General features: G+C 37.3%; 1 protein-coding gene across 9 annotated transcripts in view; it reads right to left on the bottom strand.

The window, feature by feature from the left end:
* The window catches only part of WNK1 (WNK lysine deficient protein kinase 1), a 144,421-nt gene that overhangs the window by 77,799 nt on the left and 48,367 nt on the right, over positions 1-18,255 (bottom strand). For all 9 annotated transcript variants that reach the window (XM_057701781.1, XM_057701773.1, XM_057701777.1 and 6 more), the window contains exon 2: positions 7,405-7,577. In XM_057701781.1, the coding sequence (XP_057557764.1) occupies positions 7,405-7,577 (173 nt within the window). The remainder of the gene's footprint in view (positions 1-7,404; positions 7,578-18,255) is intronic.

Genomic DNA, 18,255 nt, shown 5'->3' with positions numbered 1-18,255 from the left:
GAGGGTCCGCAGCGCAGCTCAGCGTTCCCGGACCCAGACATCGATCCGCGGCTGAACGGAGGGTCCAGGAGCGGGAGCGTGGGAACCGGAGAGCTGGTTCAGGGGGAGAAACATTGTTGCCGGTAGGGTGACGGACCGAGAGGACAGGAGGGAGGAGGTCCGCGGAGAGGAGTGCCGGTCCCTGAGAGCTGCCCGACCATAATGGCGGCTGGAGGCTGCAGGCTCCCGGGCGGGGGGGAGGAGCCGCGCGCATAGCCTCTCCCTCTCTTTCGGTGCCTCTGCAACAGGCAGCGGAGAGACGCCCTGCGGGCCACCTAAGGCACGCAGGGATAACAACCACCCTCAGGCGCTCGGGCGGGGCTAGATTAAAACTCCTTGCAACGCCAGCAGCAGGGAGGCTGCCGAGAGAAAAAAAAAAAAAAAAAAAAACCAGCATCAAAAAGAAAAAACCCCGAGAGAGCCCCAACTCTAAGACTTTCTGTGTACGCCTGAGCCACCAGCGCCCTCTGCAGCAGGCATCTCCAAGCCTGACTGAAACAACAGTGCGCCACTGCTCACCCACTCCCAGGAGAAGGAGCCACTATTGTACCCTCTCCCTCCCCACACACTGAGGCTTACAGACGAACAATAAAGGAACCTCTGCTGGTCACAGAATAACGCAAAAAAAAAGCCCAAGGCAAGGAGAAGGACACTTACAGCTGAGACGCTAAGGAAACAGAAATAGTAGTATCAATACTTATTGAACTGGTCCATTCGGGGATCAGTTCTGGATTTTTTTTTTTTTCTTTTCCTTTCTCTCTCTTTTTTTTTTTTTTTTTGATTTATTAAATACGATCTTAGCCCTAACGGATCTACAAGTTTTACAACATAATTTTTTAAGGATATTTTTTACTCTTTTTTTTTTTTTTTTTGCCTTTTTATATACTTCTATATCTAGGTAAGTTTTTGGTAGTACGGACAAAATATCTTTCATACTTTCCTTTCATCCCTTTCTTTTATACACTTCTATTCCTTTCTTTTTCTTTGCATATTTCCAACCACATTACGCCCTTCTGTTCCCCTTTCTTCCAGCCATTTTAAGTGTATTTTATCTTAACATACTTATAAGCAACACTATTGGTCTGCTCAGACTCCTTGCTCTATTCTTCAGATGATGCACTGCCTTGGTATTAATATTAGGCTTTTGTCTTTATCTTAGTTCTTAGTACAGTTGTCTAATTACATTCTGAGAATCTCCATTCTCTCTGGTGGTACTCCAGCTCATTTCTATATTTGATCCTAGCTTACAAAATCTCCCTGGATCGATGTTTGTATGTGTAGCGTGTTATTTGTTGTTTGTTTGCTTTTGCTTTTGTCTCTGATTTGTTCTGTTTCAGTTGTTAATTTCTGCTGGGTTTCTCTTTGAATATCTGATAGCACACTGGGGTTCTGTCAGGTCTTTCTAGAGCCTTATGTCCTAACGGATTCAATAATTGTGTGTCTTATACATGTATGTGTTTCCTAGACTGAATATTCGTCTACTCCAATACTTGGACATTAGTCTGAGGCTTGGACAGTCTTCTATAAACACCTCTATCACCAGGACAAGCAACCCCAAAAGCTTGGACAACCATGAGGAAACAAAGAAACACCATGCAGGCAAAGGAGCAGGAAAAAAACCCACAAGACCAAATAAATGAGGAGGAAATAGGAAAAATGCCTGAAAAAGAATTTAGAGTCATGATAGTAAAAATGATACAAAATCTCAATAACAAAATAGAGAAAGTACAAGAAACAGTTCATAAGAACTCAGAAAAACAAACAGCAATGGATAACAAAATAACTGAAATTAAAAATACTCTAGATGCTCTAACCAGCAGAATGACTGAGGCAGAAGAACGAATAAGTGAGTTGGAAGATAGAATGGGAGAAATAAACGCCACAGAGCAGGAAAAAGATAAAAAAATAAAAAGACTAGAAGACAGCCTCAGAGACCTCAGTGATAACCATAAACGTACCAACATTCGAATTATAGGCATCCCAGAAGAAGAAGAAAACAAGAAAGGGTCTGAGAAAATATTTGAAGAGGTTATAGTGGAAAACTTCCCCAACATGGGAAAGGAAATAATTCACCAAGTCCAAGAAGCACAGAGAGTCCCATACAGAATAAACCCAAGGAGAAATACACCAAGACACATATTAATCAAACTAACGACAATTAAACACAAAGAAAAAATATTAAAAGCAGCAAGAGAAAAGCAACAAACAACATATAAGGGAAAACCCATCAGGATAACAGCTGACCTTTCTACAGAAACTCTGCAGGCCAGAAGGGAATGGCAGGATATCCTGAAAGTCCTGAAAGAGAGAAACCTACAGCCAAGAATACTCTACCCAGCAAGAATCTCATTCAGATTTGAGGGAGAAATCAAAAGCTTTCCAGACAAGCAAAAGTTAAGAGAATTCAGCACCACCAAACCAGCCTTACAACAAGTGCTAAAGGAACTTCTCTAAGTAGGAAACACAAGAAAAGGAAAACACCTACAAATACAAACCCAAAACAATTAAGAAAATGGTAATTGGAACACACATGTCAATAATCACTTTAAATGTAAATGGACTAAATGCTCCAACCAAAAGACACAGACTGGCTGAATGGATACAAAAACAAGACCCTTCTATATGCTGCCTACAAGAAACCCACTTCAGACCAAGGGATACATACAGACTGAAAGTGAAGGGATGGAAAAAGATATTCCATGCAAATGGAAGTCAAAAGAAAGCTGGAGTAGCAATACTCATATCAGACAAATTAGACTTGAAAGTAAAGACTATTAAAAGAGACAAGGAAGGGCACTACATAATGATCAAGGGATCCATCCAAGAAGAACATATCACAATGGTAAATATCTATGCCCCCAATATAGGAGCACCTCAATACATAAGGCAAATACTAACAGCTATAAAAGGGGACATCGACAGTAACACAATTATAGTGGGAGACTTGAACACCCCACTTACATCAATGGACAGATCATCCAAACAGAAAATAAATAAAGACACACAAGCTTTAAATGACACATTAGACCATCTCGACTTAATTGATATTTATAGGACATTCCATCCAAAAACGACAGACTACACTTTCTTCTCAAGTGCACACGGAACATTTTCCAGGATAGATCACATCTTGGGTCACAAATCAAACCTCAGCAAATTCAAGAAAATTGAAATCATATCAAGCATCTTCTCAGACCACAACGCCATGAGACTAGATATCAATTACAGGAAAAAAACTGCAAAAAATACAAACACATGGAGGCTAAACAATTCACTCTTAAACAACCAAGGAATCACTACAGAAATCAAAGAGGAAATCAAAAAATATCTAGAAACAAATGACAACGAAAACACAACAACCCAAAACCTATGGGACGCAGCAAAAGCAGTTCTAAGAGGGAAGTTTATAGCAATACAGTCCTACCTTAAGAAACAAGAAAATGATCGAATAAACAACCTAACCTTACACCTCAAACAACTAGAGAAAGAAGAACAAAGAAACCCCAAAGCGAGCAGAAGGAAAGAAATCATAAAGATCAGAGCAGAAATAAATGAAAAATAAAGGAAAGAAACCATAAGAAAAATAAATAAAACTAAAAGCTGGTTCTTTGAGAAGATTAACAAAATTGATAAACCATTAGCCAGACTCATCAAGAAAAAAAGGGAGAAGATGCAAATCAACAGAATTAGAAATGAAAAAGGAGAAGTCACAACGGACACCTCAGAAATACAAAACATCATGAGAGACTACTACAAGCAACTATATGCCAATCAATTGGATAACCTGGAAGAAATGGATACATTCTTAGAAAAATACAATCTTCCAAGACTGAACCAGGAAGAAATAGAAACCATGAACAGAGCAATCACAAGTACAGAAATTGAGGCAGTGATTAAAAATCTCCCAACACACAAAAGCCCAGGACCAGATGGATTCACTGGCGAATTCTATCAAACATTTCGAGAAGAGTTAACACCTATCCTTCTCAAACTCTTCCAAAATATTGCAGAAGGCGGAGCACTCCCAAACTCATTCTACGAGGCTACCATCACCCTGATACCAAAACCAGGCACAGATGTCACAAAAAAAGAAAACTACAGACCAATATCACTGATGAATATAGATGCAAAAATCCTCAACAAAATACTAGCTAACAGACTGCAACAGCACATTAAAAAAATCATACACCACGATCAAGTGGGGTTTATCCCTGGGATGCAAGGATTCTTCAATATACGCAAATCAATCAACGTGATACATCATATCAACAAATTGAAGGATAAAAACCATATGATCATTTCAATAGATGCAGAAAAAGCTTTTGACAAAGTTCAACATCCATTTATGATAAAAGCTCTCCAGAAAATGGGCATAGAAGGAAATTACCTCAACATCATAAAAGCCATATATGACAAACCAAAAGCCAACATCGTTCTCAATGGAGAAAAACTGGAAGAATTCCCTCTAAGAACAGGAACAAGACAAGGGTGTCCACTCTCACCACTGTTATTCAACATAGTTTTGGAAGTGTTAGCCACAGCAATCAGAGAAGAAAAAGAAATTAAAGGAATCCAAATTGGAAAAGAAGAAGTAAAATTGTCACTCTTTGCAGATGACATGATATTATATATAGAAAACCCTAAAGACTCTACCAGAAAACTGCTAGCACTCATTGATGAGTTTAGTAAAGTAGCAGGATACAAAATTAATGCACAGAAATCTCTTGCATTCCTATACACTAACAATGGAAGAGCAGAAAGAGAAATTAAGGAAACTCTCCCATTCACCACTGCAACAAAAAGAATCAAATACCTAGGAATAAACCTGCCTAAGGAGGCAAAAGATCTGTATGCAGAAAACTTTAAGACATTGATGAAAGAAATCAAAGACGACACAAACAGATGGAGGGACATACCATGTTCCTGGATTGGAAGAATCAACATTGTGAAAATGACCGTACTACCCAAAGCAATTTACAGATTTAATGCAATCCCGATCAGATTACCAATGGCATTTTTCACAGAACTAGAGCAAGAAATCTTACGATTTGTATGGAAACGCAAAAGACCCCGAATAGCCAAAGCAATCTTGAGAAGGAAAAATGGAGTAGGTGGAATCAGGCTTCCTGACTTCAAACTATACTACAAGGCCATAGTGATCAAGACAATATGGTACTGGCACAAAAATAGAAAGGAAGATCAATGGAATAGAATAGAGAACTCAGAAGTAAGCCCAAACACATATGGGCACCTTATCTTTGACAAAGGAGGCACGAGTATACAATGGAAAAAAGACAGCCTCTTCAATAAGTGGTGCTGGGAAAATTGGACAGCAACATGTAAAAGAATGAAATTAGAACACTTCCTAACACCATACACAAAAATAAACTCCAAATGGATTAAAGACCTACATGTAAGGCCAGACACTATAAAACTCCTAGAGGAAAACATAGGCAGAACACTCTTTGACATACATCAAAGCAAGATCCTTTTTGACCCACCTCCTAGAATCATGGAAATAAAATCAAGAATAAATGAATGGGACCTCATGAAACTTAAAAGCTTTTGCACAGCAAAAGAAACCATAAACAAGACTAAAAGGCAACCCTCAGAATGGGAAAAAATAATTCCCTATGAAACAACGGACAAAGGATTAACCTCCAAAATATACAAGCAGCTCAGGCAGCTTCATACCAAAAAAGCAAATAACCCAATCCACAAATGGGCAGAAGACCTAAATAGACATTTCTCCAAAGAAGACATACAGATGGCCAACAAACACATGAAAAGATGCTCAACATCACTCATCATCAGAGAAATGCAAGTCAAAGCCACAATGAGGTATCACCTCACACCAATCAGAATGGCCATCATCACAAAGTCTGGAAACAACAAATGTTGGAGAGGGTGTGGAGAAAAGGGAACTCTCCTGCACTGTTGGTGGGACTGTAAGTTGGTACAGCCACTATGGAAAACAATTTGGAGGTTCCTTAAAAAACTACAAATAGAACTACCATATGATCCAGTCATCCCACTCCTGGGCATATACCCAAAGAAAACCATAATCCCAAAAGAAACTTGTACCATAATGTTTATTGCAGCACTCTTTACAATAGCCAGGACATGGAAGCAACCTAAATGCCCATCAACAAATGAATGGATACAGAAGATGTGGCATATATATACAATGGAATATTACTCAGCTATAAAAAGGGATGAGATGGAGCTATATGTAATGAGGTGGATAGAACTACAATCTGTCATACAGAGTGAAGTAAGTCAGAAAGAGAAGGACAAATATTGTATGCTAACTCACATATACGGAATCTAAAAATGGTACTGATGAACTCAGTGACAAGAACAAGGAAGCAGATACAGAGAATGGACTGGAGAACTCGAGGTATGGGAGGGGGCGGGGGGTGAAGGGGAAACTGAGAAGAAGCGAGAGAGTAGCACAGACATATATATACTACCAACTGTAAAATAGTCAGTGGGAAGTTGTTGTATAACAAAGGGAGTCCAACTCGAGGATGGAAGATGCCTTAGAGGACTGGGGCAGGGAGGGTGGGGGGGACTCGAGGCGGGGGGCGTCAAGGAAGGGAGGGAATATGGGGATATGTGTATAAAAACAGTTGATTGAACCTGGTGTACCCCCAAAAAAATAAAATAAAATAATAAAAAATAAATAAATAAAAAAAAAATAAAAAAAAATTTACACCATATAATTTACCCTAGTTTCCTCTCAGAGTACAAATAGAAACTCTAAGAGACATGGGACTCCAAAGTCATACTCCAACTCTTAGACCTTCAAACTCTCTGTAGTAGGGAACAGGGAATTTCTGCATTTGACCTATCCATATTACTGAAAGGGATGATAGGTCTAGATATTTTGGCTTCAGGTTCTGATGCTTTGGGAAATGAAATTATCTAGTGGTAAATCTTACAATTTGTATTCGATACATTTGCATAGACGAGCAAAAACTGTCCAACATTGAGGTGATAAAATAAATGGGTAAACCTTGTCAATAAGCGTTGATGTCATTTTAACCACTAGAGGGCTACCTTGTCATTTGATTCCATCCTGATCTTTTAGCCACTCACTTTTAGAAATGCCAATCCCTATAACTTAAACTAGGTTTATTCTGCAACTTCCCATTTTAATACTTACCAATACATAATTATCACACCACTTTATATACCAGGGGACCTTGTGGGCAGGAAAATGCGCTCATATACTAATGTTTGGAGAGAATGTTCCCTCCCTAGTATGCTGGGCAACCACAGAAGAACTGATAAGGCCTGAAATAAGAAATTTCAAGTTCTCTCATACTTCCAGGTCAGCTTTTATAATATTGATGAACTTACGTTTTAAGTGTTCCAGATGTCATAAGTTCAGTCACCAAAACAATGCACTTCTTTCCCTTTACCGTGGATTCCCAGGAATCATAGAATCGAACAATATTGGGATGCTGAAGACCCTTTAACATTTCAGCCTCTTCTTTAAATCTCTGCCTCTCAGACTTTGTTAACTTTCGATCCTAAAATCAAAAAGCAAAACAGAATATGGTTCAAGATTAGGAGTTTGGGATTGACATGTACACACCACTATATTTAATATTAGATAATCAACAAGGACCTACAGTATAGCACAAGCAACTCCACTCAATATTCTGCAATAACCTAAAAGAGAAAAGAATTTGAAAAAGAAAAGATACAAGCATATGCATAAATGAATCACTGTGCTATACACCTGAAACAAATAAAAAAAAAAGAAAAAGAAAAAAAGGAAAAAAAAACCCAATATGGTTTAAAATAATAAAACACCAAGTCATATAGTTACACTTAGATGGTAAACATGTATTAATGACCAACAGTGTTAAAATAAAACATCCTAACACTGAAGTTACTAATAATTAATAACTTCATCAGCCTGTTATATGAGTGTGAGAACAAGCTAAAGTGTATTTAAGAACTCTTGATTATAAAGTCATGCTTGAGATTATTTTAGTATCTTTACTGTTAATGTGTGTTTCTGATACATGGTTTTTAGGTGCAGTTAATTCACCACTTCCAAAATAAGTCACCTATTGACAGAGATGCAATTTAATAATGGAACAAGTATGGGTTTTGGAAGTGCTGAGATCTAAATATAAATTCTGTCTTTGCTTCAACTAAAATTTCCTTCATGAATAAAGTCAGGTCCTCTGTGTTCATGGATTTGCATACGCAGATTCAGCCAACTGCAAATCAAAACCCGGGGCAGGGGGAATCTCCCAGAAAATTCCAAAAAGCAAAACTTAGATAGTTTGCTCACATGCTGGCTACTATTTACATAGCATTTATACTGTATTTTTACAACTATTTATACAGCATTTATACTGTATTAGGCATTATAAGTAATCTAGAAATGACTTAAAAGTATATAGGAAAATGTGCAAGCACCATGCCATTTTATAAAAGGGACTTGAGCATCCACAGGGGTGGAGGCTGGGGTCCTGGAACCAGTCCCTCCACCCCCATCCCGGGGATATCGAGGGATGACTGTGTATATCTTCACCACATAGGACTGTTGTAAGAATTAAATAATCTACTAGGTATGTTTCTATCACATATTAAAAATGCCTGGCACTTCATAGGTTAATTCACTTCTTATCTGAGATAACTGGAGAAAAGCACTTAATGTTCTTCCCTTGACAAAGTCCCATACACACAAACTCTACTGTCCTGTAAATTAAAGTTGAAACTGTCATGTGATATTCTATCAAAGCACATAACACATATTTTAACAAAGTATTCCAGGCATACAATAACGTAATGTGTCTATGATACAGTTAAGTAATTAAACACTGAAGACATAATTTAAACCCTCCTATGTAACTAGATGGCCTTTCCGATCACTACTCCTCACCTTGAGTAACAACCACTACCCTGATTGGATATACCATTCCCATATGGGTTTTTACACTTCATATGAAATGTTAAAATTTCATAAAAAGAAGTTATAGAGTATGTACTATTTGGACACTGGCTCTTCTCCACTCAACATTGTTTGAGGTCACCTGTGATGGCACAAGGAGACATTACAAGGTATCTACCATATTACTGTAACTCCATTCGTTATCACTGCTATGCAGTTATCCATCGTCTGAATACACCACAATTTACATATAATCTCCTACTACTGATCAATCTTCATGCACTTTCCCATTTTTCTGCTATTACAATAAAGCAAAGGGGTTGCAATGTTAATCTCTAGGATGCAGGATCTTGTCTTGAAGTCTACAAATTCCTTTAAGGCAGGTTTGTGAACATGTGTGAAAACAAATTTAACTTTATTTTTCATTAACCTTGAATTGAAATTTCATATTTCCTTTAATTATGAATGTGTGGACCTAACAGCATTCAGCAATACCTGTGATCTGTCACCACCAGATCTAGGCATTTTCATACCATATAACAATGGTTGCAGATTATCTCAAAACACCACACTAGGCATTACTTTGAAATTATGATAGCTATTAGATCTGCTGGTAGATCCTATAAATATACACTAATAATGCATACTAGATCACAAATTAACAAGTTTTGATAACTATTTCAATATAATTTGTTTCCAATATAATCCTATGTATTTTGCTATATGAACTTAAAACATTATTCTAGCCTTCCAGGACACACACAAAAAGGAAGTACACCTATTAGGATACATGGCTAGCAGCAGAACTGCTGGATCACAGGAAACAGGCATCTTCGGTCTTCATAGGTATCAACAAATTCCTTTTCAAAGGGGCACTAACAATTGACTTTCCCAATAGCTTTATATGAAAGTTCCCATTGCTGTACATGGTCACTAGCAACCGGTATTATCAGACATTAACTTCTGTCCATTTGATGGGTGTAAAGTCATGTTCTATAGCTTAATTTACATTTTCACAGTCAATAATAAGTGTAAGAAACTTTGCAGACTACTTAAGACTCCTTTTCTGCAAGGAATCTTGCTTTATCTTACTTGTAGGAGTTCTTAATTGCTACCACTCTTGAATGATAGTTTAGATGGATGTAGAATTCTAGGTTGGCTTATTTTTCTTTCACCTCTTTCAAGATATTGTTTCATGGTACTCTGGTGTCTATTGTAGCCATCACTATAAATGTCCTCCTTTATAAGTCATCTGTATTTTCTCTCTGGCTGCTCTAAAGATGTTTTAAAAGACTTTTTCAAAAACTTGTGCACATTCAACTACCATGCATCTTAGTTTATTTTATACATAATGGGGCTAATTGTGTTTTTTTAAATTAATTAATTAATTTGGCTGTGTTGGGTCTTCATTGCTGCACACTGAGTTTCTCTAATTGCGGCGAGTGGGAGTTACTCTTCGTTGTGGTGCGCGGGCTCCTCATTGTGGTGGCCTCTCTTGTTGCGGAGCACAGGCTCTAGGTGCATGGGCTTCAGCTGTTGTGGCACATAGGCTCAACAGTTGTGGCTCACGGGCTCTAGAGTGCAGGCTCAACAGTTGTGGCATACGGGCTTAGTTGCTCCTCAGCTTGTGGTATCCTCCCAGAACAGGGATCGAACCCGTATCCCCTGCATTGGCAGGCGGGTTCCCAACCACTGCACCACCTAGGACGTCCCTAATTGGGCTTTTTAAGCCAAAAGTTTCAGGTATTTGTCTTCACATCAGGAAAATTCTCAACAATTACCTTTTTGAATACTGCCTCCTCCCATTCTCCACTCTCTTCTAAGATTTTCTATGTGTCTGTATCTGTTATGTGTAACGGTGTGTGTGGATGGAACCTTACTTGATCCTTTATATCTTTTAACTTCTCTCTCATTTTCCATTTCTTTCTTTCTGCTGCCTTTTGGGCAATGTTCTCAGATGTACCTTTCTGTTCACAAATTCTCTCTAGTTATTATCACATCTAACCTGCTTATTACCTTAAAATTTTTCTTAATTAATCAAACTTTAAAGTCTAAAGGAGGCAGAGATGCAAAGGACACGTGGCAAGGTCTTGGCCCCTGCTCCAGAAATAAGAGATGAACATAAACTAGACAACTGCAACTAACTATACAAGTTTTGGAGGGCTGGGTATACTGGTGAGTTGGACATCCATACAGAAAATAAAACAAGGTCAAGCAGTTAGTTACCAAAAGGACCCAAGGGAGGGTCTGATAAAGGGAATTCAGTCACTACTTCAGTCCCCTACTTTCCCAGCTAGCATCAAAAAACAAAGCAAGGTGGGAAAAAAAAGGAGGGAAAACAAAAAAAGAAAAAGAAAAAAAGCTGGGCACTAACTAAAGGCTTCAGTGGAGAAGGAATTCTCCTGACACTTCACTAGGCCCAATGCCTCAGGGAGAGATCTGTCCCCACAGAGCGGTAACCCCACACATGGGGTTTTGAATGAGACATAACTGGCGGCTCAGTTTACAATGATCCCCACCAACCTCTACCCCATCTCTGCTTCATGAACAGACAAGTTTTCCCAGCATTCTGCTTGGAATTTCCTCCCTCTCAGGGTTCATCTCCAAAATTATTTCCCTCTCCAAATCATCACTGCAAGATTGACTTCTCTCAGAGTTCTATAAAAGCCCACTTTCACAGCCCAATATCCCTTCTTTTATTTCCACTCTTAATCTGAAGCTGTAACCATCCACAAAGTCACATACCCTGTCCACTGAGACTCAGATCCAGAGCAGAGCTATTTCTTCCTTGGCGATCTTCCTAAACTGTTCCTCTCCCAGAGAACAGACGGCCAAAGGACAAGTCAAAGTATCTGGGGCCAGATGACTCAGAAAGTGGCACTTGTCACTTAGTTTTTAATTGCAATACATTTTCATTTATTGAAGCTCTTTTTTGGACCTTTAACAAGTCAGTCGTTCACTACCCCCTCCAATATCATTTTGATGTTTTTGTGGTTTTAGTTTTCAGTCCTTTAATTCTTTAAAAATAATGTGCTTTAGAGGCTCAATTCAATAACACTTCTATCTGAGTTACTGGGGATCTAATTTTGCCTAGTGTTTTGGCTGCTGACAATTCATTCATGGTGGTCTGTTTCTTCACATAATTAACAACAGTGGATAATACGGTTATCTTAAATGGTGATTCGTCTGTTGGAATATCCTCAATTGTGTGGACAGGCTCTGAGTTTGTTTATGCCTAGTGCTGCAGGGATATTACTAGTCTTGGTCATGATGCCTCCATGTAATCAGTTCAAATTTGAAAATCATACTTGTATGAATACAGGTCTCCCTGACTGTGTATTCTCAGGGTAAACGTTTTTTCAGCTGACTTGGGAAAAACTGTCTTTTCCCTGACTCGGAAACTGAAATTTTCTCTAGTATGTCTTTATATTAAAGGTTTTTGTTCCTTTCAAAGGAACAAGTTTATTGGATCTCAGTTCCAATACCTGCTTGGGCTTGAGATTTCATCTATTCTTGGGGAGACAGTAAAATCATGCGTCTTAGTTAACAAGATTGGCAACTGTCCCAGAAAAACCCTAGTGTCAATTCACACTTTTCCTACTCTGGTTTCTAGTTTCTTCTTAGTTTTTAGACCTTGGAAATTATCCTGACATCTTTACAAGCTCAGCTATGCATTGAAAAGGATAGGTTTTTGTAGTTCTCATAAAAATTTTCAAATATCTGGTGTTTTACAGTGGAAAGAGTTTTCAGCTAGTTTGGTTTTCCATTTACTGATAATAGGGTTCCCCAAAATATGTTTAAAAAAAATATTTACCATATATTCTTAAATGTTCTTCATTTAAGGAAACTTTATTCACAAAAAAGAAGAAAAATCTAGATCACTTGTTGACTCTCATTCATTACTGTTGAATTACAAAAACTTAAAGAAATTATGAAAAGTTAATCTATTCTCAAAACAATCAGAAGACAGTAATCACATGCGCCAAATGAATTATAATAGTCTACCTACCATTAGGTGATACTTAATTTTTATATTTTATTTACAAATGCTTGAGTACCCGGTGTCAGACAACAGGATACGACAAACATCAGAGACAAGGTTTCTGCTATTCTAGACCTTACAATGTAAGAGGCAGAGGCATTAATATTAGGTATTATAAAGACAAAAAATTAAGTGCTTTGAGAACGTATCACAAAAGACCCAATTCCGTGTGCACAAGCTAGCTAGTGTCAGCCCCCATATCAGTATGTTACCCTAAAGGATGGAGATCATGACCATTGAAAGTACCCACAGCTCTAGTTTTACAATACTTGAAATGCTTAAGCGTCTGTAAAAAGTGCTAAAGGCAAACTTCAAAATGCAGGATATAGATTGGTGGCAAGGAGACTAAAAACTTTAATAACAGTGAGCTATGGAATTTAAATTTATCTAAATTTGTTTATTCACCCAGAGTTTAGAGCTTCTGGAAAGTATATCACATACAGTAGACCACTGCAACTGAAACTTGGAATATATGTCACACAGGATAAGGCAGTATATAGTACTTAATAGTAAATGAAATGTTTTCTCTCAACTGGTATATAACTTTAGCCACAAACTGTCACTAGACATTAACCAAAACTGCAGCATAATCATTCTTCATTGTTACTTAAATTTTAATTTAAAATCTACTTAAAGATTGTTTCTATCTTATCTACATTTCCAAGTTTCCAAAATTGTTTTAAAAGTACACAAGCCTTTACTTGTAAACCCTTTCTGCAGAAAACTCAAACCAAAGTAATTTACTCATGTCTTTCTCTACTGCCACACTCCTATTTCAAGCTATCATGTGCTCCTCTGGATTTCTGCAATAACCTATTAGCTGTTTCCAGACATCTCATCTTATCCCTGTACAATGTGTTTTCCACTCTGTCCAAATATAACCAAAATATTTTAATGTCAATTTAATCAATTCAATGGTATGCCTACCTGATTAATTCTTAGAAATATTGTTTTCCGCATTTAAAACATCTCAAATGAGAATGTATCACACAACTGGAATCAGATTCAATGAGGTACTGTATGTCATAATTCTGTTTAAAACTCTTTAATAGCTTTCTACGGCCTTTAGAATAAAGGTGGAAAATCATCGTGACCCATGAGATCCCACACAATACAATCCTTGCCCACTCTTCAGAGCCTAATTTCTTGTCACTCTCATGTTTCCTTTCTCAAACATGTCATGCTCCTTCCCACTCAGGTACTTCACACACGTTGTTCTTTCCATACAGGATGTCCTTTCATCAACATTTTTTGTCTGGTTAATACCCAGTCATCCTTCAAAGATCTGTCATTTCCACGGGGACACCTTCCTTGACTGCCCCTCACTCTAGATTAAATCATCCCCTCCCACATAAATGTATAGTTTCATAAACCATGTATATGCCTCTTTCAGAGCTCTTAATCACAAGTAATATTATACTGAGGCTTATTCCTAAAGCAGTGACAAAATGCTTGTTCAGTGTTCTATCTTTAGCATCTGACAACCTGGCATTGTTTAACTGCCATGTGTTGAATGAAACCATGAATGTGCGTTCCAAAAAAAAAAAAAAGTGTGTACATTCTTCACAAGTAGTTAGCATTTCCCCAGGAATAAAAGAAATTCCTATGACTTAAAAGAAAGGTTAGGACTGAAATTGGGCCTCTGAGACTCAGTAGCTTAACACAACTCAAACACTATGATCAACCTGCAAAGGTCAATGCTGCCCATTTTGATTTTAAAAAGTATTTGTTAAAAGCCATTGTAAAAAATCTGCCAACTACTTATTTATAGCAAAGTATAAATAAGGGGGGAGGGACCCCAAACAGGGACTTCTTCCTCACCAAAAATCTACAATCAATTTTCTTCTGAAGAATAAATACACTTAATGGTAATTCTACAGGATTATTATGATTAACTTTTATCTAATTTTGCCTAGAAGTCATCTATACTATAAACAGAGGCTATTTTATATGTCTACTATAGTTTTTATCCTCCCTAAAAGCTACTGATGATTTATTTTAAGGGGTCTGAGAACCTTGCTTTAAATCTTTAACATTAGAAATATGAGTACAGATTATCAACTAAGTAAGGAAAAAAACCCAAGCAAATAATTTGGTGCTTCTTTCAATAATCTGTCAACTTGTTCTATCTATAAGCCTCCTATTTTTTCAATCTGGGATCATTTCATACCCCAGAGAACTACACTATTTTAGTATCCAAAAGAATTTGTAAGACAAGGCAAAATAGATCAAAGCTAACATAAGCACACAGACTAGTAAGAACAGCTAGGGTTTTAAAAATATTTGTTGAGTGTGTGCTATTTACACTAACTGGTTGTTTTACTTCTGTTCTTATTCTCAGAAAACCTATGTGCGATATTAGGAAATATTTATTTTAACAGATGAACAGACTCAGAAATTTCGTATCTTCCTCAAATTCACAATGAAAAGCAGAACCATGAATTAAATGGAGATGATTCGTAGCTCATGTTCCATTCACTATATCAGACAAACATATCTTAATTTTTGTAAAGCTTCTAGAATATTCTTTTCAGAAAAGCCACGTTGATATTTCTGTTATTAACTAATGATCACTGAAAAGAACTAGCCACTTTACTAAATTATAAATTACAGTTGAAGGTAAAATAAGAGTATATGTTGTTTAAATATTATCAACTGTCGAATATAACAAAAAAGCAGACTCACAGATACAGAGGACACACTAGTGGTTACCAGTGGGAGAGGGGGCCAATTTAGGGGTGGAGGAGTGGGAGGTACAAACCATTGGGTGTATGATAGGCTACAAGGATGTACTGTACAACATGGGAAATATAGTTTTGTAATAACTATAAGTGGACTGTAACCTTTGTAAATTGTATTAAAAAAAAGACTTGAACACAAATTACCAAGTGTCAATCAAATTATCATGAAGACAATGATAAAATTTATTTGAGATTTAGAACAGATTAGCACAACAGCTGCTTTTTGGTGCCTTCTCTCCAGCATTATCAAACTGGATATTCCTGGGGGCTTGATAGACTATCCCAATCACAACATTCATTACCTTCAGTGTCAATGAGAGCTGATGCAGCTAACCCACTCTATTCATTTCTTTCCACCTACATAAAATTGTTTTGACAGGCTAAATGAACAAAACCAAGGATCACTATCACATGACCTCCCATAACATACACAGTTCTAGGCGGCTAAGGGGTGGAGGTGGGGAGCCCAGCAACAGCTAAAACAATTGTTCATCTCAGTACCATCCGAATAACAGTGCTCAGTATATTATTTGCTGATGCAATTTCTTCTTGGGTGAGAAACACAATGCTAGTATTTGATACAATGGCCTTACAGCAATTTTACATCTTCAGTTCCTTGCTTTGTATGAAGTGATTTTATTTTAAACATCCTCTAGAGGCATTTTCTCTTTATCTCTAAAATTTTGGTATTTTCTAAAGTAGCAATCCTATGCCTTCCTATTGCTTATTTTATCAGCCCCAGAAACAAACCTTCCAAACAAATGTGCAACTGAAACAGTGAGCTTTATTTTCACTGAATTAAACCAGAAATACACTTTATTAGCTAATATCTATACCCAGAAAATTTGACCCTCAAGACTTATTAATCTTTAAACTTCTGTTGCATTTTTATTTTTAGAAATATTCAAAGTTTTACTACATATGATAAGTCTACATATCAAAACATGGGTGGAGAGAACTGTCTGGAATTCCTTGATTAGAATATTTTGAGTCAATATTGGAGTCCTCCCTCCTTATCATTTTCTGCACCACACTGACTTAGCAAAGACCTGGGCATCATTTAAAGTGGTACTAATTGCTGGGTGTTGGAACATGGAAGTAAAAACTTTTCTTCAGGCAGAAAGAACAGCAGTTTGAAACACTGCTTTCCAATGCAGTATGGGTTTCAGTTAACATTTACCAAAAGTTTTAAGAATTATTTTGTATTTTAAAAGAATCACATAAATGACTAAGTCCAGCATACCTCTCTCCCATAGGCCTACAAAGTCTAATAACAAACAATTCAAAGACTGTAGAAAAGTATTCTGTACTCCTAAGCACTTTTATCTACTAAATACTTTGCCCTTTTAAGTATAGGTAACTTTTATTCATCTTCTTGAAAACTCCAAAATAATTAGACATTGAAAGCCTGGGGAAAGGTGGGAAAATTAACTAATAGAAGCAAAATAATAATGCTCATGCAAAAACTCTTAACTGTTAACAACAATAACAAAGATTAATAGGGTTTTTAAGGTGTTTTGAAATACAATATGAAAACTAAACCTAGATTTTATGTGGCCAAATCTACAGAATAAACCCTAACTACAAATTTCATTATGACCTTCCAATCTGAAATCCTTAGAGAGGAACAGAGAAGAGAGTCTATTTAAATTTTCCTCAATAGGTCAATAGATATGATAATTACAGGGAAGGGGCAGGGAGCAAATTGACATTTTAAAAATGACACTGTGTCCCTTGCTTCTCCCTAGCATCTTCTAAGAAGATTCTGAAATAGTCCCAGTATCATAAAGACAAAAAAAAAAAGGTTATCAAAAGGGAACCTTGACTGCTCTAACGCCTCTTCCACTTACCCCTTTTTCCTCTGGCTCATCTTTATTTGCATTTTATTTATTTACAAAAAGGTTCTCTGTTTCAAAGCAGGAAGACAAAATAATCTACTTACACGAGAAAGTCTAGAGTGCTTTCTCAAACCAGATGTGTACTAATTTATATAGTTCTACCACCAAGCATCCTCCACTTCACCCTCAAATCTGGGCCACAAATACATGAATCTGCGGCCTCAGATTCTCTTCACCCCTCTTTTCAGGGGCACAAAAACCAAATGGAACTCAAATATCTAGAGCCTGGCACATAAAGAAAGCTTTATGTTAATGCTAAAAAGTAAACACATTTAGTCCTGTTAGAAAATAGCCAACTATTTTCACTAAATGACTTACAATATCCATTGTATATAATATAGCAAAATTCAGAACACTACCTAGCCAATCTCATAAATTTAAAAAGGTTCACTGAGATAAATTAGATTCATTTGAATGTGAAGGTGGGACTTCCCTGGTGGCGCAGTGGTAAGACTCTGCGTGCGCTCCTGATGCAGGGGGCCCAGGTTCAACCCCTGGTCAGGGAACCAGATCCCACATACATGCTGCAACTAAGAGTTTTGCATGCTGCAACTAAAGAGCCCACTGGCTGCAACTGAGGAGCACACGTGCCACAACTAAGACCGAGTGCAACCGAAT

The sequence above is a fragment of the Hippopotamus amphibius genome, chromosome 12 (assembly GCF_030028045.1).
Source record: "Hippopotamus amphibius kiboko isolate mHipAmp2 chromosome 12, mHipAmp2.hap2, whole genome shotgun sequence".
Classification (NCBI taxonomy): domain Eukaryota; kingdom Metazoa; phylum Chordata; class Mammalia; order Artiodactyla; family Hippopotamidae; genus Hippopotamus; species Hippopotamus amphibius.
Note: the sequence above shows the minus strand (reverse complement) of the source record. Positions and strands in the feature narration are given on the sequence as shown.